The sequence below is a fragment of the Microtus ochrogaster genome, chromosome 7 (genome assembly GCF_000317375.1).
Source record: "Microtus ochrogaster isolate Prairie Vole_2 chromosome 7, MicOch1.0, whole genome shotgun sequence".
Classification (NCBI taxonomy): domain Eukaryota; kingdom Metazoa; phylum Chordata; class Mammalia; order Rodentia; family Cricetidae; genus Microtus; species Microtus ochrogaster.
The window spans coordinates 30,581,946-30,609,305 of NC_022014.1; the positions used below are offsets into that span (position 1 = coordinate 30,581,946).

General features: G+C 49.0%; 1 protein-coding gene across 1 annotated transcript in view; it reads right to left on the reverse strand.

Moving 5' to 3' along the window:
* Positions 1 to 3,679: 3,679 nt before the first annotated feature.
* The window catches only part of Stx8 (syntaxin 8), a 245,969-nt gene continuing 222,288 nt past the window's right edge, over positions 3,680 to 27,360 (reverse strand). The window contains exon 8 of the mRNA XM_005349830.2: positions 3,680 to 3,854. Coding sequence (XP_005349887.1) covers positions 3,787 to 3,854 — 68 coding nt within the window. The 3' untranslated portion in view covers positions 3,680 to 3,786. The remainder of the gene's footprint in view (positions 3,855 to 27,360) is intronic.

The window sequence follows — 27,360 nt, forward strand, 5'->3', positions numbered from 1 at the left end:
TCTCTGCTAAGCACTGGATTAAGGTGGTGGGAAGAGTGGAGGAAACCTAAGGAAGTTGAGCAGACTTTATCAGGACCTGGGGGCTGGTTCGGTATGAAGGCCAGAGGCCTACCAGGGAGGGCCCTGCATTGATGAGGCTCACCCATCCCATCTTTGCATCTCCCAAGGACAGGGCCCTGTAATGGGGATGCCCACCAAGGGTAGACACACCCTGTGGTCTCAGACTAAAGGAAGACAATAAGAACTTCACCAAGAAACACGGGAGTACAAGAATGGCAGCCAGTGAGAAATACCGACCGCGGATGGCCTAACTCATTGCTTTATCAACTCGGAGACTTGCCAAGACAGCAAGGCATTCTGGAAGGAGATCAGAGCCTTTGTTGTTGGTGTGTAGCTGGGAAGAAGCCTGAGTAGCCCTCTGGTACAGTGGAGGATGAATGAGCTTAGTTTTATCTTTCTTTAAAGTAAGAAGTAGGGGGATATCTGCTACACTTCAGCACAGTCCACACAAAAGCTGCTCATATAACCACCTGGGGAACAGGGCACACAGCTATTTGGCTGGCTGCTGGCACTTCTGACAAGCAGGACACAGCGCTTCTGAAGCTGAGGACCAGCTGGGACTTCTGCAAAAGCCCCGTGGTAGGAAAGCCCCAAGGATCTACACTCAAGGAGAAGGTGCATAACCCCAGCAGGCTTGCTGGCAGCAGGCAGCAGACTAAAACAATACAGGGGTTTCCATGTCAGTTCTGGGAAAGCCTGGTGGATGCTGTGTCTAGGCCCAGAAATTGCAGACCTGGTGAGGCGGTTATCTTGGGGCTAATGACAGCTAAGGTTCAGCGTAGTTATTAATAATCATAAAGTTTAAATGCAACAAAAGTACTGGTTGTGCCCAGGTATCTGGATTTCTTTATATGGTCTCCAGACTTAAAATGCATATAATTAATAATCTGTTAAGTTAAACAGTTCATATGCTGTTATTTTAATAAGGTTTATTTGCATTGACAGAGCCCCCCCCCCCCCAGGAGAGGGTGCTCCGGCTGCCTTGCTACTCTTTGTTCTGTGAGTGGTGCAAGACTTAGTCTATAGTGCGTGGCCTACAGGTCTGACGCTTCTAAGCTGAGAAACCAGGTCTTTCAAAACGTACTGGCAAATACCACTCTCTAGGAGCCATCTTACCTGGGTTTCCAGGCAGCAGATTCCCTGGCACACCCCACCCAGCTGGGTATGCCTGGCTACTGCTGGTCTGATCGAGTGATATAACCTCCCAGGCAGCTTCCCCTCTACTGTCCCCTGCCCATGGGTGCACAGAAGTGAAGCAACTTGTCTGGGGTCACACTGCTAGCAATGCCCATTCAGTCAGAACAGAAGCGACTGTGTGCAGGCCTGGGCCAGTGTCTTCCTGAAAAAAGGGCTTTCAGTGTTGGCTGAGCCAGGCCTCCATGGCTCTGGTTCAAAGTGCCCCACGAGTTGCCAGGGCTTCGTGCTGAGCAAGTCAAGAGGAGGTGAGAAAGCCAAACAGACTGTCAATGCTGCCTCTTCGGACCCCCAAAGTGGGGGGCTCCAAAGAGACACTTTGTACAGATTTGGGGTTTCCCACAAGACTGGATGATGGAGCTCTACGGATTCTTACTCTTCCTTTGGATGGTCCATTAGCAACCAGCCTGCCCTGACAAATGTGTCCCAGGGCACACTGTATCCGGAAGCGTGGGCCTGCAGTCCAGCGCAGCCCCTTTCTTCCCAATCCCATGCCCCTGACACAAGCCTACTCTTCTTTCCCTCTAGTCTGTTCATCGCGGTACACTTCATACCCTCTCAGCCATTTGCCACCTCCTGGCATACCGTGGCCCCGTCATCTTGCTGAGTCTGCTCCTAGGGCCTTCAGACCTTCAGGAACTCAAGCATCACTGGCCAATCAGCAGACGACTTCGCCCCTGCCTGGCTTATATTCCAGTCTCTGCACAGTGGAAAGCAGTACTCGGGTCCCTGAGCTGTTGGCCACCAGGGCTTAGAGTGGTTTGTTCTGCTTGAGTGCACACCCAGTCTTCACAGCAGCCCTGTGGGGCATGGTGGGGCAGGGCATGGTTGTCCCCTTTTTCTAGGCAAGGCTACTGGCACAAAAAGGGAACTGCCCGTGGCCACAGAGCTGGTAAATAGTGTGGCAATCCTTGGGCTGTTTGCAGTATGTTTCTTACTCTGTTTTCCATAACTTCCTGTTCACTGGTGGTGCAACAGGGTCCAGTAAGTAGGTCAGCCGAGCTGGGAGCTTAGGCAATGGGGTCTTGAGGTGACCATTTCACTGCTGGCCTGAAGCTCCCAGAGACCCTTTCCTCTGCCACAGGTGTCCAACCTGCCTGCATTCTGGAGTAAGTCGGAGTCAAGCAGGTGTCCAGACTTCTGGAGCCCAGGCCTCCCAGAACATCTGGCCTCCTTGGTCTCAGGGTCCCAGGAAAGGGCCTGCTCTAGGTGACACCGAGGCTTTCTTCCTGGTGTCCCACTCTGTTCAGAGAAGACTTTGCCAATGAAAGTCACAGGACTCCTCCACTTAGAGCCCCTACCACAGCCTGTCTCCTCCTCACTGAAGCCAATGCCATGGCAAGCACTATAGCATTAGTCTTAACTCTTCCTCCTTTTACCATGATAGATGAAGGCTAGCTGCCCATCTTGCTTTCCATACAGAGAAGAGAGACAGCATGCTGCCTGGGCCTCTGCACCCTTCTGATCAGAACCCAACCACCTGCGGGCCTGGTATATTTTTCAGTCAGTTCTACTTTTGGCTCATTCTCTGACATGCGTGTATACAAACCCTCATTCTGGACTTGCATGGCTGTCACAGCCAGTGGAGAAGCAGCCCCCTCCTGCTTTTAACCACGTTTCCATCTGACTGCTCCTAGTCCAGTCTCGAAGGGTTTTTGGCTACTTAGAAAGGTGTCAAATTTGGCTTTTGTTGTTATTTTTTGAGACAGTCTCTGTCTGTTTGTCTGTCTGCCTGCCTGTCTGTCTGTCTCTTTCTCTCTGAAGCCTGGATTGGCCTCAAACTCAGGGAGCCACCTGCCTCTGACTTTTGAGTGCTGAGATTAAAGGTGTGCGGCACCACACCCAGATTTTGTTATAGGAAGGCATCGACGTTGAAGGATGAGTTTATCATCATTGCAAAATGGAAAAGGGTGCACGTCCAGATATGAAGAAGGTCCAGAAACTCTTCAGAGCACAGCTAGCACTGCCAGGAGTCTGGGCTTTGTGGGCAATTAAACACGGCAGGCGGACAGAGTGGCTGTTCTGTACTTGACATGTCCCTGTGGCTATTCCTTCTGCATGCCTCTTGTCTCACTCTGCATGCCTCTTGTCTCACTCTGCATGCCTCTTGTCTCACTTCTGCTCTGCTATCTGGACACCCAGGCACACGGTCACCCACTTATTTCCAAATGGGCTCATGACTTCCCCTATGCAACTGGCCTCCAAAGTTACACACTACATATAACATGATATCCCTCAGGATGCCCAGCACACAGAGGGTGACTGGCATCCACTGGCAGCTGTGGGCGGTGACCACCTGAGGGATTTCTGGCTAGCAACAAATCACTGAAAGAAGAGAAGGGAGACGAGGCCAGCGGCTCTAGAAAGGTCTCCAGAGCCGTTCATCTCTGCTCCTCTACTGAAGCTACGGACACCAAGAGCCTGGAGCAGAGCGGTGGAAAATTTATTGAGAGCAGGTGTTGTATACCAAAAGGGTGCTGGGCTTTCATTCAGCATTGGCAGGTGTCACAGCGGGTAGTCCCTTTATTGCTATCAGTTGGTTGGCCACACTGCAACGACCACAATAGCCACGAGCAGCAATAAAATCACCATTATCATCCCTGCAAAAGAGAAGCAGAACATGCCTCTTTTAATGAGCCACACCAGAAAAAAGAGTCACACTCTTGAAGTACCTGGAGAGGGCAGTGGGCATAGCTCTGGTTTTCTAGGTCACTGGACACAGCAGGCGGGGCTCCAGGGGGCCTATAAACAGCCACTGCCCCCTTGAGAGCCATGTCATTGGTTCTGGTTGCAAGACAGAACCCTGGGAGGGCCAGGACCAGGCCTCAACATTTGACTCTCCTGTGCACACCAAGTTCCTAGCTCCAGCTTTTGAATCCCTCTTAGGTCACAAGCATGGTGGCTGTAGATGAAGGTCATCTTTGTCACACAATTTAACACTGCTGAGGCGCCAATAAAGCATAATGCCTCATGTTAATAGGTCACTTTTGGCTGTGGTCTATTTCTGTGCAACTTATGAATGGTTAGAATAGTTTATTTTTTAAAGCAGGATCTCATATGTCCCAGGCTGATTTTGAACTCACTTTGTAGCCAAGAATAACTTCAAATTTCTGATCTTTTTTGTTGCCACCTTCCAAGTATTAGCATTACAGATGTGTGTCACCACATCTGGTCTGTGTGGTCCTGGAGATTGTAATCCATGGTCTTGTACATAGTAGGCAAGCTTCTGCCAACCATGAGCTGCACCCCCAGGCCACTTGGACATTTTTAAATGGTTACCAAAAGAGTGAAGGGAGCTATGACGTGCTGTCTGTGGCCTCTAATGCCTACATTATTTATTTGTGCCCTTGTAGGAGTTGGCCAACCCCTGTTGTGGTACTGGATTCTGGCCGTCAGTCTTCATGTCTTTCAGCTAGGGAGTTCCTTTCTCTCTTCCTTGTGAACTTGGCTATGCACAGCATCTCAAGGCGGGCTCTAGTGCACTGTGCAGCTACCATATCGACATATTTGCAGTAAGCAGGTATGCGCACATGTGTTAACACTGTCGATTTTGGGGGCTCAGGAGATTGTTATCTTTTCATTCATTTCCATCTGGGGAAGCACTTCTGGAAGCCTGAGTGCTCCCTGTGGGCAGAGTCCCACTGCTGCCTTCATCTGCTTCCAGTGCAGCTTGTGACTGAAATTCTGCTCCTGGTTGGGGAGGGGCTACACCAGGCAGTATCAGGAGAAGACAAAGACAGTGGGCATGATGCCGGAGGCCAGGCTGGCAGGGCCCATGGTGGGGCACAGTCTTAGGACTCCAAGGCCTGGAGTTCACCTGGGAAGAGGGGCTGGTTTTGGGGAAATATGTAGACAAGCCAGAGGGGGGCATGGCCACTCCAGCTCAGGCAGGCTCCCAGTGGCGAGACTCCAGAGGCTGCAATTGGCGGTGGTAGATCTGCCATGGTAACGATGGAAATGTCACGATAACCAATGGGTAGGAAGGAGTATAGAAAGAGAACTGGTTTTCAAGGCAGAAACACCCATGGATTTCAGTCTTATGCAACTACAGGAAGAGGCCTTGAGCCCCCAGCTGATCTGGAACAGTAAAATACCAGACTCAGCCTGCCTTGCTCCAGACTCAGCCAGGTCCCCACAAAGCTGAGAGGGCCATCTTTTTGGAATGTGAATTCAGTCTGGCTGCCTGTGCTCAAAGCTGGCCTGTCATTCCAGCTGAGGTCCTGTGTCTCTCGCCTAGAAGGCTGGGCATCATCGGACTCCGCTGCTCCTCCAGTTCCTTCGAGTAGCAGCCACCTGCCTCCTTCACTCCAACAGGCCACACCTGCCTGCTGGTTCTCTGTCCGCACTGGGGTCACTTCCTGGTGATCTCCTTGGTGACCTGCCATCACTGGTGCCTTCTACAGCTGCACATCTCTAGGTAGGACTTAGGAGCATCACTTTTGAGGTGCTAGCTCTCATCTGTGCCCTCCCTGGAAGGTAGGTGTTACAGAAGAGACTGCTCCTTCCCCTTCACCAATACAGAGCTGGCACAAAGAGGCACCCGTACAAATGTAATAAATGAAGAAGCGCACTGAGTATCTGCAAGGGCAAGAGCAGACAGTAAGACACGATGGGTGGTGAAGAGGGAGGAGGAAGCTGGGAAATGTGTCAAATAGGAAACTCAGAAGTGGTCCATACCAACCAACAAATGTCATGGACCTGGAGACAATTTCTTGGGTTCTTGAGGTTTGAAGGGGACAGACAGTTTCAGCAGAAGGGGTGGGGCCTATGAGAACTATTATCAATATAGTTGTCTTTAAAGATGCTGACGTGTCTATCACAAAAACTGGGTTGATACCTCAGTAGCATCATGATGGGGAACACACACACATACACACGTGCACACACGCATTCAGGCACACACACAAATGTATGCACACCTGCACAAGAAGGAAGTGTGCTTCCTTTTTGACACCTTAGATAGTAAGTTGACCGCATGTGATAAAGTCAGCACTTGTCCAAAGGTGAAAAGGGAACTTCAACAGCAAAGATAAATAAGACTTTTATATTTTAAGCCTTTTCAGGCAAACACAGGCCCTTTGAGAGGTCATTTCAACAGGCTTAAGTAAACACCGCACTGAGTGGATCAAGGAAGCCATTTCTAGGTGAGAATAAACAGTGATAGGCACAGGCCAGCTACAGCTTTGGGACCCTTTGGGCCAAGGAGACTTGACTTAGGAACCTTATCACCACAACCGTGTCTCAAAGTGAGACCCCAACTACAGCACCTTTCTGGAGATGTCCCGGAAGTGTATCCTTTCAAAGCACCAGAGTTCAGCCCTGCTAATCACCAGGTTTGGGGCTCCGTAACACGGGTGTGTTACCTGGCTCACGGCTCCGCAATTAGTCATTCGCCTCTCTGTTCTATATCCAGGGAGCAGAGGTTCTGGGAGGCTGCGTGGGACTCCAGATGGGTCCGCTCTCAGCTTATGCTCTCAACCCCTTCTCGTGGCTGCTCACCCAGAGGTCCTAACACCCAGCAGAACACAGGGTACACCAGGCAGAGAGGCCCAGACTCTTGGCTCACCCAGAGGTCCTAACACCCAGCAGAACACAGGGGACACCAGGCAGAGAGGCCCAGACTCTTGGGGCTGAAGAGCTAGGATACGATTTCTTTTCTTCATCTTCTCTTTGCACCCTCGCTCTACTTTTTATGGTGGAAAATTTTAAACAGACACACACAGCCAGGAACATAGACTGTCATGAACCCCAGGCTTTAACAAGGCCCAGTTCTCAGCCAGCCTGCTTTTGTCTGCACCTTCACCCGCCCCTGTGACCAGCAGTGTCCCTGGTCCAGCTTGTCTATAAACTTGCAATAAGAGTCACTGGAAGATGAGGCACTACCACATAACCAGCGAGCTTGACAGAGGCAGACCAGAGCCCCCCACTTTCTGACACGGAAAGTGGGTCTAGGCTTGCAGGATAGCCTCTGGAACAATCTGAACATACCGAATCAAGTGTCAAAGACAGAAATTGGTTTGGTTTTTTTCCCCCTCCTAACAGTGCTCAGGCCTCAGGGGTCTCACCATCCATCCCCAGCTAAGGAAATGTTTGACATTTCAGAACAGAACTGACAGGGGAACTCCTGGGAGCCTGCCAACTTCTAAACAATGAGCATTCGGGATTCGGGGCCCAGCCCGGCTCAGAACACCTGTGAGGCTCCGGCTTCGGGTCGCTTCCTCTGCATTTCACTCAGCTCCTGCCCCGGCACTGCAGGCACTCGGCCAGGCAGATGTTTGCTCCCAGAGTCCCTCTCAGGGGCAGGCACAAGGTGCCAAGGGTTACAAGAGTGGGAGAAAAACTGTCCATTTCCTTTGGTCAGTTTACCAGATGAATACCCAACGCTCAGGATATTTACAAGTCCTGCACGTGGCAATTTAAAAAGATGTAAAAAAACAAAAGCCCCTTTCAGACTGGGAAGGGACAGTAACAGTGTGGCTTTGGAACAGGGCATGTTTTCTGAAGATTGTTCATCTGAGTTAATGGCCCATGCTTTTTCCAGTGAAACATGGAAACCGATGAGTTGGTGCTGCCAATGCCCCCACGGTGGCCAAGAGTAGGTAACTGCTCTTCATGCTCACTGCATGCTAAATGCATGCTAACTGCATGGGTGAGAAGAAACAGAAGATATGGAGGCCAGCTTTTCTAGGGAATGCCAGCCATTTTACCCTGGAGTTGCACGGTAGTGTGGGAGGGAAACACACAGGATGGGGGAGAGGTGTGGAATTGGGAGGCAGCAGGGAAAGGCGAGGCGCCCTTGTCCAGAAGGTCTTTATATCCAGGCTTGTCCCAAGGAAAGCCATCTGGACGCCCTGATACTTGTTTTGAACCTGCTCTGCGTGCCACACTGTGAAGAGTCGGGTCAGCAGGTCCTGCACAGCCACGCACCTGTGAGGATGGGACACCCATGACCAACGCCTGCAGTCCACGAGCCTCCCCCACAGTTGCGCTGTCAAAGGTGACATTTGCTTAAGTATTAACCAGTTGGTTCTTGCAGTTCAAACATGGATTTTAAAAAATATTTTATTTTATTTTGGCAGCAGACTTCTGAGCCAAGGTGAGGATTGAGCAGGACAAAAGACAGACCCGGAATATTTGTTTTCAAAAGTTCATGTAAATGTCCCCTTGAATCCCAATACTAGGTAAATAAGCCAAGAAAAGAGAAGACCGTGGGGGGAAGATGAATGTGTTTGCTTTTTGCTGATTGGATTAATCGACAGCTGGAAAAGGCAGCCTACGTGAATGCAGACTATGCACCTACCCTGTTCATGGTGTGGACACCAGTTTTCCCCCAACCAGTCCCACAACTCAGTGGGCCAGGGAGCCAGACACCGATGGGCAGAACAGAGCACCTCCCTGCCCCTGGTCTCATCTTTCTTGATGATGCCACAGATACACCTGTTAATTGCCTCCAGTAATATTTTCATTAGAACACCAGGCAAAAGGCAAACACCTCCCCTGAGTTTGGTTTTGTCTTGTCTGACAGCCAAACCATCACTTTGAGCTTTCCTCTCTGTTTCAGATAGGGCAGGATTATTCTCCAAGACGTGTGCCTGTTAATGTACATGCCATCTTCAGCACGTGTGCCTGCTAATGTACGTGCCATCTTCAGGACGTGTGCCTGCTAATGTACATGCCAGCACATGTGTGAGGTCAGAGGACGACTTCAGGTGTCATTCTTCCTGAGCTAGCTACTTCCATTTTGTCCTGAGAAGAGGTTTCTTGCTGGCATGGGACTGATCAGATATGCTAGGTTGGTTGGCCTGTGGGCCTCCCTAGTGAGCCCCTGGGATTCAGTTGGTATGATCACAGGCATGCATTGTTTTGGGCTCTGGGGTTCTAACTCACATTCTTGTGCTTGCAAGGTTTTACCAACTGAGTTATCTCTCAGCTCACCCTCCATTGTCCTCATGAGCACCACGGTCTCTACCTGTTCCTTCTACCCATCGCCTTCTGCTCTCAACTGACTTCATGTCTTCCATGAAGGCTGCTCAGCCCCACATATCCGCCTCTCCTCGAGACCAAGAAACATCTACAAAGCTGCATCTATACGAGGCCACTGCTGAGGAAGGACAGCCCTTTAACCGTCTTATGTTATGGATCTCCCCCCCCCCCCCCGCAGGTCATAGAATCTCCTCCGAAAAGAAAGATTAGGCGCAGTCTAATGGGGTAGAGGGACACTGGTTTTATAATCAGGGACACAGGACTTCAAGTCTACCACTAAGTAGCTAAGATGCCCGAGGAAACTGTCTCAACTCTGAGTTTGGTTCTACCATTTGTAAAATGAGGCCAGAAACGTTATGAGGATCTGATAAGGACCTGCAGTTTCCGGAACATAACCGGTTCTCAGTAAATGAGAAAACAGTGGGCATTCCTGTCTACCCACTGCCAAGAACAATGTATGGGAGATGCTCCATGTCTCTGAACGTCCCACAAGACAGCCTGTGTCAGAGTCACCGCAGAGTAACATGTCACTCATTCCAAGGAAGAGGAGCGAAGGCAGAGGAACACCTGGGTGGCATTTAGTAGAAACAGAGCCCAGTTTTCTAGCCGGGCCACGATGATGGCGTCCAGGAAAGGTTGGAAGTTCACAGTGGAATATCTGGCAGCATCCGCCTCGGTTATTAGCTACAGGAAGGGCAGCTGTGCTGGTTGATGCCGGCTGGAGTCAAAGGCAGGCAGAGCTCAGCCAAGTGGATGCCAGGTGAGACAAACTGTGAAAAGCTGAACTGTAAAAGCCTCAGAGGAAGTGGAGGTCAGAGCTGGAGCACAGACTGAGGATGGAGTCACAACAGGAGAAGGAAAAGGTTAAAATAAACCGAAAGGGGACTTACTTTTAGCCTGTGGGCAATTGGGGAGGGGGTACAGGGAGAAGGCCGTGGACTAGGAAGCCTGGGAGTTGTAGCTATTTGGGTATAAACAGAAGAATTACTAACACCAGGGACACTGAAAATGACAACAGCCACACAAGGAGACCAGAAGTCACATGTAAGAACAATAAGAAAATGTACCCATCCCTTTAATCCCAACACTCGGGAGGCTGGGACAGGCAAATCTCTATAAGATCAAGGCCAGCCTGGTCTACATAGTGAGTTCCTGGTCAGCTAAGGCTACATAGTGAAACCCTGTCTAAAGAGAAAACACTGTTTTACAGTGCCTAAATCCTGCTACTCCCTCCACAGGGCAACCATTGCTGGGAGTAGAATTCTACTTCCTAAGGGAGCCCCTTGAAGGTTGCTCGCTGCCCAGCAGGCAGAGCTGGCTTTCGGCAGAAGCCCCAAAACTCTGGGTGAGTGTGTCATGGAGCTGGGCTCAGCCAACAGGAGAGGGCAGCCTGGACTGGTCATTCGAGTCCTGGGAAAGAGGCACGACATGGCTTGGGACATGCGAATGACAAAGTGGCTCCTCAAAGGACCACATGGCAAGGCAAAAATTTGGCCAGCATATAGGACCTACCTTTGTTTTGCTTCTGATTGAAAACAAACACGGGGATTAAACAGCATTTAATCTTCGCTTTATTTTGGTGTTGTGCTGAGTGAAGGTAACAAACAGGTCCTGCCTTTAGGTGACAAAACTGACTTGGGGAGAGTTATGCAGAGGCAAGAAGACAGCCTGCAGATGTCCCCCTGGTCCCTCTGCAGCCTCTGCAGGCAAACTGCCCAGTCCCTGTATACACAGCTTCCTCGGGATCAAGAGGGGATGCACACTTATGTCCCAGGCTGTATGTGGTTTTGCTGGGATCCAGAGTCTGGCACACTGTGGGTGCCAATGGTGAGTTGCCTTTCAGAAGAGCGGCAGCCCCCTGAAGGCAAGAAGCGTGATTATTTCCCAGATGTTCTTTAGAAAGGCCAGGCCAGCATGACCCAGGGGTGTCTGGGCTGGACAGAGACACCTTGCTCTCTCTTCTGAAGGCCCAGTCCCACCTGAGAGAAGCCCCTAGTGCTGGCATCACAGGAGCCTGGCAGCCGTGTTGACAACAGTACAGAAAGCCCTGACAACAGGGAAGCAGAAGAAAAAGAGAAGGTGACAGCAGTTACACAGACACATCTGGGGGCCAGAGGGAGCAACTGCTCTCAGCAGGAAGTGGGAAGCAAGGAGGCCACCTGAAGTGGGGGAGGGGGAAGGAGACTGGGCCTAGTAACAGGAAATTAAAAGGAATTAAGACAGTGAAGGAGGCGGGGCCAAGAAGCTGGAGGGCAGCCTAACAGCTTAGGGCAGGCTCTCTGGATCCAGGGCCCGAGCTCGGTATCAGGTAGCTGTAGAGCAGCAGTCAGGGCCCTGGTCCATGAACTAGCCAGTAGTTGGTCAATAGAGACCCTGTGTGTGAACTCGCTTCACTGGACAAATCAAGTCACAAGAGGTGAGACTTGGTCAAGTGGTCCCAGTGTGGCACAAGAGCACTGCCAGAAGCCAGATGTGATTGATGGCACATGCTCGTGATGCTAACACTGCATTGGGGAGACTGAGGCAGAAGGGTCATGAGTGTGAGGTTTTCTTGGGCTACATATGAGTCTTTAGTATATATTTTTAAAGTATTACCCTAGAAAGGATTTACCTAGGAGAGTGCCATGTATCCATATCAGAACCTAACAACAAATGGTCACTGAGTGTCTACTACATGCCAAGCCTCTTTATGGGTCTGCCAGTCTCAGGAGGGCAACAGGAAACCAACCCAACCCCCGAAGAAACCAATCTCAATCCTACCCACCTCCCAAAAGGAAGCAAACTTTGCAGTGATGGTGTTCCCTAGAGGGAGTAAGCAAAACATGGTTGTTATAGTTGCTTCCTGTGTGGAAAGTGCTGATGTTTCTAGGCCCTATCTGTGTTTTTAAAGCGTTGTTCACTCGGCACGGACTCACTGCAGTTCAACAGCAGAATCCAATTGCAAATAGATAATCCTCATATCGGCAATCAAAAGCAGCACACGAGGAGTTGTCAGGGCAATAATTTAAAGTCTATTCTCTGGCGCATCAATACTGCGAAGAAACATCCCCTGGCCGTGCTGCGTGTTACCCCCAGGAATGCAAATTTGTCTGGCAGGAATTCAACTGTCTTGGAAAAGCCAGGCAGGAACACTGTTACAGATATCTTGTTTTGACAATTCCCTCTGGACTTTGTGTCAGAAGATTTCTGGACGGTTCCGGCCAGGTTATGGATTCCCTATAACAAACTCCTCCTTCATTTGTCCTGCTTAGATGAAGTTGGGTCACCTGGCATTAATTAGGGACACCTGGTAAGGTGACCCAAGGGCTCTGCTGCTGATGTCCTAACTCAGGGCAGAACACAGCATTGTCACCCACCCATCAGTGGTTAAAAGCAGAGCACCTGGGCAGGGGGCCAAAGGTTCCGAGATCCATGGGGAGTCCCTGAGCTCCAGACTCCAGGGCAGCACGTGAGAGTTGGCCTAGTGGCCTTGGATCTTCACCCTGAACCTGCTCTACACCCAGCTGACATGATGGAGTCCTTGGGCTGCATCTCCTGACTCTGAATGCGTCTGGTTCCTAACGGAAACTACAAGGATGGTGGCACCTTCCCCACCACCGACTCCTTCTTTCAGCCACATCCTATGATATAAGTGTTCTCTAATGGATGCTGTAGATGCTCTTTGGAAAAGTCGAGATGTAAAAAAAGATATGCTCCAATTCTGAAGCAATAGGTACTGGGAGTAAGTATCAGGGCATTACAGCTCAGCCTCTGTAAGTGAGGCCAACAAGAGTATGCTGGAGGAGCAGATTAATTGCTTAGATCCCTCCTCCTCCAAGACATCCATGCACGGGGACCCCTGAGTGTCTGGTTCAGGTAGATCCCAAGCAACCACATCCACATGAAGTTCCTGCCATTACTGTGCTTTTAGCAAGGACCATATCCATTAACTTCATTAGTGCTGGGAGCTTTATATGCACCGTGTATATGCCTGAGCTGCGCAATAAATGTTTAAATAAACACATGATAAAGGGCCTCACTCCTGACATGGCTAGGGAGGCAAAAACTGCACTGCTAGTCTCTGAGAGTCTGTATCTTAGACCTACAGCAATGGATAGTGCAGCCCAGCAAACTGCTGCCTCATGACTTGGCAGGGGAGGCCAGGAAAGTGAGGCCACAAAGGCAAGTAGATAACTGGATGAGGCAGAAGCTGCTGAGAACCAGGGAGAAAAGCACCTTCTTTCTTTCGGGTGGGGATCTAGGTGGCCGCTCAGAACCACGTCTCCTCTCTTCAGGTCTGAGGGGCACACGGGGAGGAAATGCTAATACATTTTAGAAATTACCCATTCAACAGCGAGGCATGGGAGCATTCCACAGGTAACTCGGGGTGCCTTTCCACATGGCATCAGGAAATTTCCAACCTTAAATGTTAACAGCATGGAAGCTTAGAAAGAACACATTACGAGAGTCTCTTGGAATGAAGGGTGATGTAATGACAACTGGAAGCAGACAGGGAACTTATTATAGAATGCGCCAAAGGGAGAGCTGGAGAGTAAGGCCTCCTCAATGGGTCCCAGCACTTTCCAGGATGCGAGGAGTCGGGCAGGGCGCTGGTTCCCACTTGGTCTGTGGGGGACATGGGATCTCATATGAATCAGGAAGTGGTGTGCTGTTCCTGCTGGAGCTGCTATCCATCAAGTGACCCACTTCGAGTGCTCTGCACCTAAATGAAAGCTATACTCCAGTTGACGGCTGCTTTTATTAGGAGCTGTTTCGCTTCCCCACAGCACAGGCGGAGAGCCGGGCTGCGGTGTGGCCACCAGCTGGTCTCCAAAACTGAGAGGACGCCAGGTTGAGGCTGAAGAAGTGAGATGAAATAACAGATTCAAGATGTCACCTTCTGTTAGGAAGATCCGGGGTGAGAGCACTTCTGGGAAGGTTGGAATTGCTAGCACCATTTCCAGAGCTTCAGGTGAGAGAGTCTGTCATCCTGCAGGCCACATCTGCCCCACCTAGTCTCTGCGGTCCTCTGGCCTCCAAGGTGACACGAATTACACAGGGAACCATAGACCATGGTGGTGAGGACATAAGAAAGACAGCTGCTAAGGGCTATGGGAGAAAAGAAAAGTAAAGGCTGGCAAGAGAGAAGCCAGGCATCTTTCACGTTAAGAACCTAACCTTTTCTCAAGTAACTAGAATGTAAGTCTTAACTACTTGTTGTGGCCGTGACTTGTTCCTGTCATGGAAGGAGAAAAACTCAAAAGGTCACTGTAGTTTTCAACTGGTCACCATCAGGCTATCCGAGCTCTCTCGTCCGTTACCTTCATGCATGGTACACAGCCCACTGGTGCAACAGAATGAGAGGCCCATGACAGGTGCACATGCGCACGATGCCAGGGCTCCGCTCCTTCTTTGCACGGAGGCAGCAGGGGAGACGAGCGAGCCCCCACCCCTGACAAGTCAGTTAGCCTCCCGTCTGTGGGCCTGACCACTCTCAGCAAAGCCAGAGCTCGCTGCCAGGCTTTTCTTGAAAACTTACTCACTTTCTCTCATGCTTCCTCAGCACTACCATGAAAAAAAGAGTCCAAAATGTATGCTCATAAAATCCCCCAACTCTCAGCATGTGTACAGAGGTGACTAAACAAAGCCTATACAGTGGAGATACAGTGGAATTCCTATCTGGTCTATGGGAGGTATAAAGTTAATCTTCACCCTCATGACTGAATTTTACACTTAGGAAACAGAAATCCATGTCTCTGAGCATTTCCAGAGATGATTACTGTGGGTGGGGGGCAGGAGTGGTTAATGGGAAGACCCACCCAGAAGTGAGTAGCAGTATCCTATGGGCCGCAGGAAAAGAAGAAGTCGGGTAAGTGTGGGCACCCTCCTTCCTCCACTTCCTGAACTGTCCTGATGTGGACTGGCCAGTGTGGACTGAAGCCTCTCAACTATGAGCCACAATAAATCCTTTTTCCTTAGGCTGCTTCCTTCTTGTTAGGCATCTCATCCCAGCAACAGGAAAAATAACTTTAATGAAAAGGGACATGTGTCTGCACAGTGCCCCGAGGTCTCTTCTCCCTAAGATGTGGAACACAGCTTTAATGTTAACGCCACAGTGAGAAACTTGGTGGCACGAATGAAGTGACAAGTGCTCCTGGCCAACTTTTCATTAGCAGGATGAAAAGGCTATAAGCCTCGTGAGCTGTGGGACCCAGCACGACGGGTACGGGGAGAAGACGACATTTCAGCTGTGTTCTACATCGGCTCCTGGGAAAATGTCTTCTATCCACAGCAGAATTCGCGCTTGCAGGCCAGTCTAGGGAATCACAGGAGCACAGCACAGCCAGGGTGCAGGGCTCTCCCATGAGCATGCCTCTCACACTACAGAGTGAAGGAACTTGTCCGTTCTTCATGGGGGACGTGCAATGATGCCACCTCCATTCCTGCGACCCTCAAACACTCTCCACTACCCCCACTACTCCCAAAGACCTCCTTCTATGAACAGCATGCCATCTGTGACCCCTAACATTTGCCCTCTGTGCAGGGAAGCTTTTTAATGATATTCTAGCAGCAAATGCATCGAAACCTCAGAGCTAGAACTGGGGACCCCCAATCACCTTTGGGGCCTGAGACACATGCTTCAGGTAAGCATTATGAGCAGACTGGACAGTGTTTCTATTGAACCTTCTAGAAACACAGAGAGGATACCAGGTCCTAAGTGCTAGAATATGACTAAACACTTGAACAGAGATTCTGCCAGGAAAGAGGATTTAAGGAGGAAGGATACACTGGATCAGAGCTGGAAGACAGGAACAGCACGAGTAAGGCTTGGGCCACTTCAGAGGGCCTGGCAAGGTGGGAATCTTTTCCTCTCTCTGCTTAAGAGGTTCGGTGTGTGGGGCTGCAGTTCCTGATGATACGTGTGTTTAGCATGTGCGAGGCCCTGGATTTGGTCCCCAACACTGGTTAAACAAATTAATAAATGTAGACATTGATGTGTAAGGGCTGAAATAGGTCAGAAATGTATGGTTACATCAAAGGTCACATTGGTAAAGGGCACGTGACTAAGTGTGTCTGTCATGTGACATGGGAAAAATACAGATATCTGCCTTCTGAGGGCATGCTGTTTGTACCAACAACAAAAGGCATCTGAGACTAATATTAAGGTGGTGTCATCAATTTGAGCTTATCTGCTCTTCTGGGAAGAAAAGCAGATGATCCAGAATGTGAGATCGGGGTTTGAAATATTTGCTGGCTCACGTTAAAGCTGCTGTCAGCTATGTCAGATGTCAGTTCATAGAGTACTAAGAAGGTGAGTCGCGACACATCTCCCAAATGATCAGTTTTCTACCTGAGCTTCCCACTCTCAATATGCCATGCTTGCTTGCACCTCTGGGAATGCTCGCTTGCACCTCTAGGCCTGGCTCTTTATACTGCTGAGAACCTCTGCCAGCTTCCATATACCCAGGGATGGCACAGAGCCAGCTCAAGAACACTTTCTCCCTACAGACTCAGACTCCTCCCACAAGCTCACAGCATCTTAGGCCTGCCTTTCCTATGCTTCTATGCAGAGATTGTATACGCTGCAAAAAACTAACTTCATTCCTCCGTCTGTGAACTCTTTGAGATAGCAGGCCATGCTTTTCTGTGATTCTGTCCTGCCTCTTACCACCTATGTACAGAGGTTCTATGATCCCATCCTGTAACTCTTAATGAAGCTTTCATGTGACCCCATCAGTGAGTCATGGGTTAATATTATACAGTGCATTTGCACAGACAAAACATGGCTATATCACTCTATTAGATGATAAAATCTTTGGGGACTAGGTCTTACATTTGGTCTATCATTGACTAAAATGTCATTTTACAGTGCATGAACATACATTCAGCATTTATCTTTGCTTTGGTTGAATGGGCACAAGTTCATAACTTAGATCCACTTTCTGGAATATTAGAAGTCAGTGACTGACTTATTAGACTCCCAGTGATTGGCTCAATAGCAGTTACCAAACAGCACCTGGGACAGAGTAACTGCTCCATAAACATGTGTTCAATAAACACATGGATGAATAAACAATTGAATTATGGACAGAGAAGTCATCAAGGGAATTGAAAAGTTTTGGTTTTGAAGAACTACAAAGTGGCTAAATTAATTTCCAAATTCAAAATCAGTATGTTCCACATTTGTGACTAGCAACCTAGGTGTGAAATTCTAGGCGGGCATAGTCTGTTCTTGCTTTCAAGTCAGTGACTGGGCCGAGCTTTCAGTAAAATGGAAGGCTGCAGCAGCTGCCCGCGGGTTTCTTCCTGAGATGACGTGAACTCGGGGTTTCCAGCCATCAGACCCTTCTCTGTACTGAACCGGACCACCCCACTTCACAGTTCATCTCTTCCCTGAACTTTTTCACCATCCTTTCTTTGAAGACATCCTTGAGAAAAAAGTTACTGAAAATTACCTGCAATGGAAGAGTTCATGCTAAAGGGGCTTTGCTCAGTGTAATGGGGCCAGGCCCCTCCGACCACACCCAGGGGTCAGGGTCTGCAGGTTTCTCCTAGTGCTGAGGTTTGAGAACTGCTGGTTCAGAGATTTGGATCAAAAGCTGACAACAAAATACCCACTAGTATGAAAGGAAGGTCTGTGTTCTTGGGGCACTAGATGGTAACTAGGCAGGGCCCTGGGTTGGTAGGAAGGTCCCTGGTGCCAGGGGTGACCGGTACCCAGTCTCCAATGGTTCATGAAAAAGCCTCTTGGGAAATGGGATGCACATTTGACACACAAAACTGACACAAGTCAACCCCCACAACATTCCCCTAGCTTCATTCCTTCCTGAGGAGGCCTGCAGGGCCCACAGCAGCAGTTGGTGGGGACAAGGGACTGCTCCTGTTCACGACAAAGGGACTCCCAGAAACATGCCCACCAGACTGCCAGACTTTCCATCTAACATCGGAGCCATGTCTTGTCTGCCCAGAGTCTCCACTCTCGTTCCTCACAGAGCAGAAGGCAGGGCCTAAAAGAGGAAGGGCGGAGATGAGGCTTAGACAGAAGAGGGTAGGCTGGCCTCAGTCCCCAACGTGGCAGCTGGACCAAGGTTCCTGGTAACGAGCTCCCATTTTGAAAGACACCTGTATTTCCAAGCCCTTAAAGGACACACTGCGGACTCTAAGTGTACACCAGTCAAGGGAGGAGCGCCCTTCTCACTCTGGTGGAACCAGCCACCATTGCTGCCACTCCAGAGGACACCCACAGCTAGCCTCCTGCACGAGCTAGTCAGAAGGCATTCACGCAGGCCGTCTGTGAGCGGAGGCCTTCTGGAGTAGTGTGGTTAGGAAGCGGGAGAGGGAATGTCCAATGATTAGTTCCTCATGGTCCCCACATTCTTCACATGTATTGCCTGTACCCCCCAGAACACGCTGCATTCTTGATAGTGGGAGTGCAACCTAAGTTCTGTCCCCTCTGAGCACTCTTTATGGGCACACTGAGACAGGCTGGAGCTTTGCATTTCCTTCCTTCGCGCCCCTCCTTCCCACTGCCACACTCTGCGAGCCGGTCCTTGCTCTCTTTCTAAGAATGTAATAAACATTTCAGCACAATCTTTCAATCCACATTATTTATAATATTCTGAACATCCATCGAGCCTGGCTAGAATGCTAAGCAATAAATCAACCTTAACAACACACATACAAAAAAAAAAAAAAAAAAGGAAAGGAGGGGGTCACCCTTGGCGAGGCTTGAGCCTGAGATGTTTCATTGCCCAAAGGGTTTCGTTATGGTTCAGAAAAGCGAGATGGGATGAGCCTGGGGTTTAGGATGACATGAAGTCAGGAACTGGAATCCACAGGCATAATCATAACTTTGTATAGACCTCAAACGAGCTTACCTCTCGGGGGTGTCATGACGATAAATGAGATACGTGGGAAGCACTCTGAGCGCCTCAAAGAAAAGCAAGTGAGCCTAGCTCTCCTTGCTGAGTCCCAAAGGTCATCTTCTCCAAACAGAGGGGGACCAAAGGCCCCCTCCCCTCCTGGAGCTGCTGTCACTGCTCATTAATGTCCCCCTGGCTCTCAGTGAGGGAGAGTGAGGAACCATAGAGCATGTTTAGGACAACCTGGTCCCCAGGTCTGGCTCCAGTCCCCACCCAGTGCAGGGACTTCTCCCACTGCCAGGGAGGGCTGTGCCAGGCCACACACAGACAGAGGGCTCTCTGCCTGCCGAGGATTCTGCTCCTGCTGGGGTGGGACTTGGACAAGGAAATCCAAGCCTCCTGGAGCAGGCCTGTGTTTATGTGGCTACTCCTGGTAGCTGCAGGGTGTAGTCTACGTTCTGGGACCACTCCCTGGGCATCTTTTGTCAGTTTCCAGGGCCTAAGGCGCTGCTTCTCTTCTGTTTTGATGGAAGTGCCGAGTGTAAGATTAGAGTCCAGTGATAGCCCACACACTTAACAAATAGAGTCTGATGCTGGCGTGTGGGAAATGGTTGTAAACAGTCCTTGGGCATGAACCTCCACCCGCTTGCTGGCTGGGGTCAAGCAACCTCTAGAGGGGATTTGATATTCGCTTTGCTTTCCTCCATCACTGCTACCACTAAATATCTAACACAGCTAATGTGTGACACACATCTGTTTGAACAAAGCTGTCAAGACCACGGAGACTTCTTTCCAGTGTCGGATCGTGACACAGAACACTCCCACATCTTCATCATCACCTCCTAAGGTTGACACCTGCTTAGGTCTGCATTTCTCTTGCTCTAATAAATCCACATCCTCGGCTGCAGCCTACCTGGACTGAGCACTTTCCCTAGGACTCTTGGATTCCCCTTCTTCCACTGTCACTCCATCTCTGAAGACATCCCTCACCCGTGGTGCTCCTCCGTTCTCCCTCTCCATCACTTCTACCCAGAGAACTTGTCCAGCTGCTGCAGGGCACCATGGCCGCCCTATGACGCCACCTTAGCACCCACTCCCTGACAACGGCATTCTACTTTTTCCTCTCTGGTTACAGCGTACATGCTGCCATCTCTCTGCTCAGACGGTAACAAATAACCAAGCTGTGACTTTAAAGAGGATCACTGTGCTCAACTTCTGACCTTATCCAAAAACAGTGGGACAGCAGTGTATATGTATAAGTATACAACACATACACTATCACTAAGGATCTGCTCAATAAACAATCGCTTTCTCACTGCGAAGGCTCTTTTATTCATGTGAAGTGGCATGCCCACGACCCTTCATATGGGATCTGTTCTGATCAGACTTTGGCAGAAGGGCAAGCCAAAATGGTTGATGCAGGCCTCATGGTTTACAAGCCAAGCCATGGTGACTTGGGAATACAAAGTGAAGCTAGCCACTCCATAGCTTAGCTCATGAGGCTGAGCAGGGAGAACTCAGATGGGAAACAAGGAGTTCGCCTCGCTGAGCCATATGCTTCCTCACAGTGAATGTGACCCTTATGATAACCCCCCCCCCCTCTCTCTCTCTGTGTATGTGTATATGTGTGTGTGTATGTGTGTGTGTGTGTGTGTGTGTGTGTGTGTGTGTGATCTCTGGGGGCTCCTCCATGGAAAGATTATGCAAAAGCAGGTTTAATTATAGACACGCATTTCTTAAAGCACAAATTCTGACTAAAGAATAAATTTCCAGGGGCAAGATTTTTGGCCATCAACAGGGGACGGGACCTTCCCAGCACTTCTGCAATGAGAATGTTCAGGTCACTGGTGAAATTCCCGAAAGATGAATAACATTACTTGCAGTCAGGGTGACCTTTCACCATCCATCCCCACCAGAGCTTAATGCTAAGCAGGAGATAGGAAAAACATCTTCATGGCTTCAGCCAAGTACAGCGCACACTCTCTTCCGGTTAATGTCTCTGAGGTGCTGCAGAACCTCCCACAATTTCTCAAATAAAGACTTGAGGCTCTATGGAGACAGGCTGTGGGTAGAAGGATCTGGAAATGAGAACTGGCAAGAGCTGGTGATGACAGGACTCCCACGACTGTGGATGGGGTCAAGGCAGAGGAGAGGGAAGCCCATCAGCCTCCATGCACTAATCTATTCTGTCCCAGGCAAGCATCAGTTGATAGTGGGAATCAACAAGGCTTAAGAGAGACACCTATCCCAGGAATCTGCAAGGTAGCCAGGGGTGACAGACATCAAATAATCACACAGTGAAGCAGTTAGGTAAGAGGGAACAGAAAACAAGCCATTGTATGAGAAGAAATAAGACAATGAAGTTGTCAGAACAAAGGCCATCTCAGCAGGAGGGGAAGGAGTGGGCACTAAGCACCCAGTCACAGAACTCAGAGAGCCTTGGAACTGGTTGTGACAAACAGAGACATCAAGGTAAATCTGGAGTCAACTCATGCCTGCAGTACCTGGAGGCCATGATGAGAAGTCACTGGGGGTGAGGCAGGAGTGGCAGGATCTCTTTTATGTTACATGGTTATCTGTGCTAATATATGGAGACTGGACAGGAGGAACCAACCATGTGTGTCTGTAAGACCTGTCTGAGAAAACTACTTCAAAGGACTGCTTGAGAGTCTTGAGCACAGCACCCAGGCATGGCACTGGAGTGGTGGCAATACAAATGGCTTCCTTTTGGAAAGAAAGGGGGGCAGGTGTGAAGAACTGAACCCTATTTTAGCAACTGGGTCAGTGGCATGGTACTTACTAGGAACTTTAGGGGTTCCCAGATGTGATGGATCTGGGATGCTGCAAATACCAGGTGCACGGTCCAGGGGAACTCAGAAGAGAGACGGCCAGAGAACAGAGGTGAAGGCACAGAGCAGCAGGGCGGGGAGAGGAGCAGCAGCAGGGAAACAAGGGGAGGGAGTGTTGTGTGGAGACTCCCATGCCAAGGACTGGCAAAGGGGACCGAAAGAAGCCTCTGGTTCGCCAGCAGCAGCAGGTACCGAGGGCTGCTGTGCGCCAAGGCTACACTCTTCACCTTCTATGCCTCATCTTTTAGTACATTGCTGCCTGGCAATAATGGCGCCATCACCATGGTCACTGCTATGGCACCTGAGGGTCCAGAATATTTTCTCTTTAGAGTTGGGATTTGAAGCCAGGTTTGATCAACTGCAAAGAGCTAACAATAATGTTCACAACTCCAGAAAAAGGACAAAGAAGATGATCGTGGTGGGGCCATGTGATTTTTTTTTCCTTTTTTTCTTGGTTTTTCAAGACAGGGTTTCTCTGTGTAATAGCCCTGGCTATCCCAGAACTTGCTTTGTAGACCAGGCTGGCCTTGAACTCACAGAGCTCTGCCTGCCTCTGCCTCAGAATGCTGGGATTACAGGTTTGCACCACCACTGTCTGACTTTACAACTTTTTTTTCCCCTCCTGGCTAGGGTGGGACCTTTAAGAGGTGATTAGGGCCTGTGGGCTCTGTCTTTAAGAATGGATTAGTAGGTTATCTAGAGATTGGATCTGTCATAAAAGCCTAGGGCATCACATGGCCACAGAAGCACGTCTATGCTGCCTCAGGACTCCACGGAGACCCTGCCAGCAAAAAAACTCTCACCACATAAGCAGCTCCTTAGCTGTGGGTCTTCAGCCCTCCAGAAGTAGCAGCTGCATAAACCTTTATTCTCCATAAACTACTCAGTCTGTGGCATTTAGTTATAGTAACAGAAAATAACACAGCTTCCAAACTGCCTTCTCTGCTTCTGTAGGTGGTGCCCAGTTTTGCACCAGACTACGACAGGCTTCTCATTATCTGCCCGATCACAGGACAGCCCACCATCAACAGGTCTTTTTGTTGTCCAAGTCAAACATTTTCCTAACTGCAAATTCAAATCTTAATTACATCTATTCTTTGGTTTCCCCTTTATACTCAGAAGAAACAAAAATTGCTGTTTGTAGAAAACAAGAAGGTCTAACCTTGAAATAACAAAATGAAATTAACAGAAAACTGTGAACTAAAGGTTCATTAAAAATACATTGTTTTGCAGGGCACTGATGGCACGGGTCTTTAATCCCAGCACTTAGGAAGCAGAGACGGGCAGATCTCTGTGAGTTCAAGGCCTGCTTGGTCTACAGAGCAAGTTCTAGGAAGACTCCAATGGCTACAGAGAAAAACCTTGTTTAGGAAAAAAAACCCCAAAAACAAACAAAAAATACATTGTTTCCTGCCCCATGCCCACCCTAAATGACATCCTTTAGCTATCTGATAGGCCACATATTCACAGAACTCTTACCTGAGTGAGTCCTCCCATCATATCCCCCTGACATGAGCACATCTCCCTAAGCCAGAAAAAAAGAAAGAAAAAAGGCTACACAGAAGAAACCAATAGCCCAGAATAAAACATGCAAATAGAATAAAACAACAACAAAACATTCAACTCTTAATAAAAACTGAAACAGGATCTCTTAGGAAATTGTGAAGCTAAGTAGAGATTTCCCCATTTTACAGATAAGGAAAACTAAGGCTTGGAGAGGTTAAGTGTGTCAAATCTCTTCTAAAAGATTAGCCTAAGGCAGAGTGAGGTACAGCAGATCAATAGTGACATCGATACGAGATTTAGAGGTGTGTGCTATATACACAGGGGCCCGAGTGTTGTCAAGATGAATGTGGGCAACGGAGAGCCTCTGAAAGGTTTCAACAAGTGACGGCAGAGCTGGGGGGGTGGGCAGAGCAAACCTCCATTTTCCAAAGACCCCTGCCCTGAGTTTTACTTCAAGAAGAGACGGAAAGGAGCAAAGCAGAGCCAGGAGACAAGTTAGGACGTGACAGGAGCAACGCGGTGGAAAGCGAGGGTGGGCAAAGGCTGAGGAGCGGATGACAACTACGGACCCCACAGGTACTAATGCTGAAGAATCAACAAGAACTAGCGGCAGATAGGATGTGGGGCTGAGCGGAATCAAGAATGACACTGGGGATTTGGCTTGAGACTGAGTGGCTGGTGGTCTCGCTCATCAGCATGGGGAATGAGGAAACGAGAAGCCGGGCTGGAGATGACAGGAGCCAGTTTTGACGTCTCCGGATTATTACAGCAGGCTTGGACAGCACAGTGCTTGTTTTGCTCCCACCAGGATCAGAGAGAACTTCTTTAGGGGCAGTGTTCATGTCGGGGTGGGGGTCATTTGGGGACCCACATCTACCGTGAGCACCCGAATGTGATGCCTGTTTGGTCCTCAGTCATCACAAAGGTGTTGAAAGGGCTCTGCTATGGGTCTAGCAGTGACGGCTGGCACAAGAGCCCTAGAAATGCCCTCTTGGGACCTCCCACTCAGTGGCTGAGGCAGAGGCTACTCTCTTTTCCTTCTCTTTACCCTGAGATTCTCAGACACATTTTTTTTATATAGTTAATTTTTTTTGTGGTCTGTAGATAGTTTCTTACTGTAATTCCTCTTTCTTTGTCATCTTGGAGTACATTCTTTCACTGTTCTTTCAAACATGGGGTTTAAAGCATGGGAATATTTTCAACAGAAAAGTACTAGGAACCATCCCTTTCACTCATAAAACATTGATAAAACCTTCAGGAAGTGGTTCCTGGTGAAGTGACGTTAGGTCTCAAGGATGTACCCTTAAAGAGGACACAAGGACCCTGGCTCCCTCTCCTCTCTGCTCCCTGCTTGTCATGAGGCAAGCAGCTCTGATCTACTATAGGCTCCCCAAGATAATCTTCTGTCTTACCACAGGCCCCCACATAGCGAGCCAACCAATGACAGACTGGAACCTTCTGGAAGCAGGAGCCACAGTAAACCCTTCCTGCCACACCAGTTTTCTCAGGGGCTTTTGCCAGAGAGACAGGGAGCTAACGCGGGCGCTGCTCCTGCTGTGTTCGTCCCTTGTAACTATCACAGTGCTGACCAAGGGGGAGCCAGCACTTCTTGATTAGATTAGACACGTCCCTGGCCCTGGCCGACATATACTGCTAAGAAACCAGAGACTCCCTTGCCTGGTGGCAGCACACACAACTTAAAAATTCTGAGAAGACGTTTGGGCAAGAAATGTGAGGCTAGGACGATGGAGATAAACCTTGTTTTCTCTCTTCCGTTACCCAGCTGAAGAACTGCATAGACCTGCCCTCCACACTCACGACTCCACCAGTCCAGGCTGAGTGCAACGTCGTAAGCTAAAGGGAGTTAAGCAGTTGTGGCAGAACCTAGACAGGAAGCCGAGGGACCAGAGAGTCCAGGAAGCCCAGTAGGTATCCACAAGAGGAAAAACGGACCCCTCAGAGCTACAGACTCTGGATGGAGGGATCCTAGCAGGCTAGAGTCTAAGAGGCTCCACCACAGAGAGAGCTCGCGGCACTGTTCACAGAACATCGGAACCTCATGACCTCGAGGAGTATCACACTTTGTGTGATAATTAGAAACTTCTTTTCTTGGGCATCCCGAAAGCACTGAGCCCTTGGTCCGATCCCAGCATCCCTCCCTGACATACAGAAAGAAATTACTTTTCTCAACTGAGTCTTTCCTTCCTATAAATAATCTACCACTTTCTATATTTAAAGTAGACTTTTCAGAGTTTTCATGACACTAGATTAAAACAGAAACTCAGGAAAAATGTCCTGTGACAACCGGGACTCTGTAGCTCCACAGTGAATGCAAATGTTCTTTTCACAGGCTTAAGATAAAAGTGAGTTTAGAAAGAGTCGTTCCTGATGCCTTGGGTGTCCGTGGGGCACCGTGCTTCATTTTGTAAGAGTTATTTTGTTAATCAAACAAAAATTTATCACAGTCCCTTCAGAGAAGTCTGGAAGAAACTGTAAGCCAGATAGTACTTGAGGGTTTTCTTCTGAACCTGAGAGCCGACAGTTCCAGCACCGGGGAAGGCCATTTTACTGTGGTCTATTTCCTCGGGAGAGGAAATGATTTTTAGAATACTGAAGCCTTCTTTATTCTAACACAGACGAGCAACACCTGTACACAATCTTTTGAGACAACAATAAGACTTTTCTGGGGTTTTGTGTCATGACCGTTTAATTTAATAGCCCTGAGAGTTTAAACAGGACACTAATACCTCAGTTAGCTGGCATGGTCGGGGAACCGGAGATTCCAGTTAATGTAATTTTTCCATCAGCTAACAGCGACCCATCTGTGTAGTGAGATTTCCTCAGCAGGGTGAGGGGACTTGGACAGCTCTTTCCAGCGGTCACGACTGCATGGGTTGCCTCTTAGGTTTATGCTTCTTTTTTAACCAGCATTTTGCCTCTCATAAATCTTAATTAATAAACCAACAATCAACCATGTAGGGAAAGGCTTACCAATACAAACAAACAAACAAACAAACAAACAAAAAGGCTAAGTTCAATTCATAACACTAGCTAAAGAAAAATAGATCCAGAGGCAAAATAAAATATTTCCCTCCCAAGCACACAGCAACATCAGTTAACAGGCCAGGCACGGTCTGTCCCTGGGGAAACAGAGATAAACAATACATATTTTTGGACCTCAGAAGCTTGTAGTTTACATACAGATGATGTAGGAAACACCAGAAGACATTAGAAATGACAACTGTTTAAAGAACAGGACCAGGCATCAGACCCCAGATCTGACACGTGCCATGTTGAAGCAGACTGTTTTTCACCGCAGCCTCTGAAAAGTTCTTTGCTGTGGCTTATTTCGGACATGGTCTCACTATGTAGCCCTGGCTGGTCTGGAACTCACAGACTTGGTCTACCCCTGCTTCCCTGAGTGCTGAGATGGCGTGTGCCACCACATTGCCGGAAAAATACATTTGCCCTAGATCTTTTATATTTTTGGTTGTGAGCCTAGCCTTTAATGGCTGAGCCATCTCTCCAGCCCTGCCCTAGATCTTTTATCAAAAGAACAATGACTAACTCCATATCTACACTTTAACTTATGGGAATGAGTGAGCCATGTAAGCTCTCAGAGAGGTAACTGGCAAGCAGGTAAAATGAACAATTTCTCATTGGATTTGGTAGGGCCCACAGATCCTGGGGTCCTTCTTGATCTTCCCCCTATGTATTAGTGGTGCAAAGTCTTTCACAGTTATAGATGAGACTGGTTTTCAGCAGGCAGCTTCAGCCTCAGAATCTTGAGGATTTTAGGTTCTATTCTCCAGCTCCCCAGCCCCCAGTCCTAAAGATTCCTTTTCATTGGTCCAGAACGGGGCTCAGGAATTGGGATTTTTAGCAGGAACACCATGTGTTTTATCATCAAGGAATGTCTGAGAACA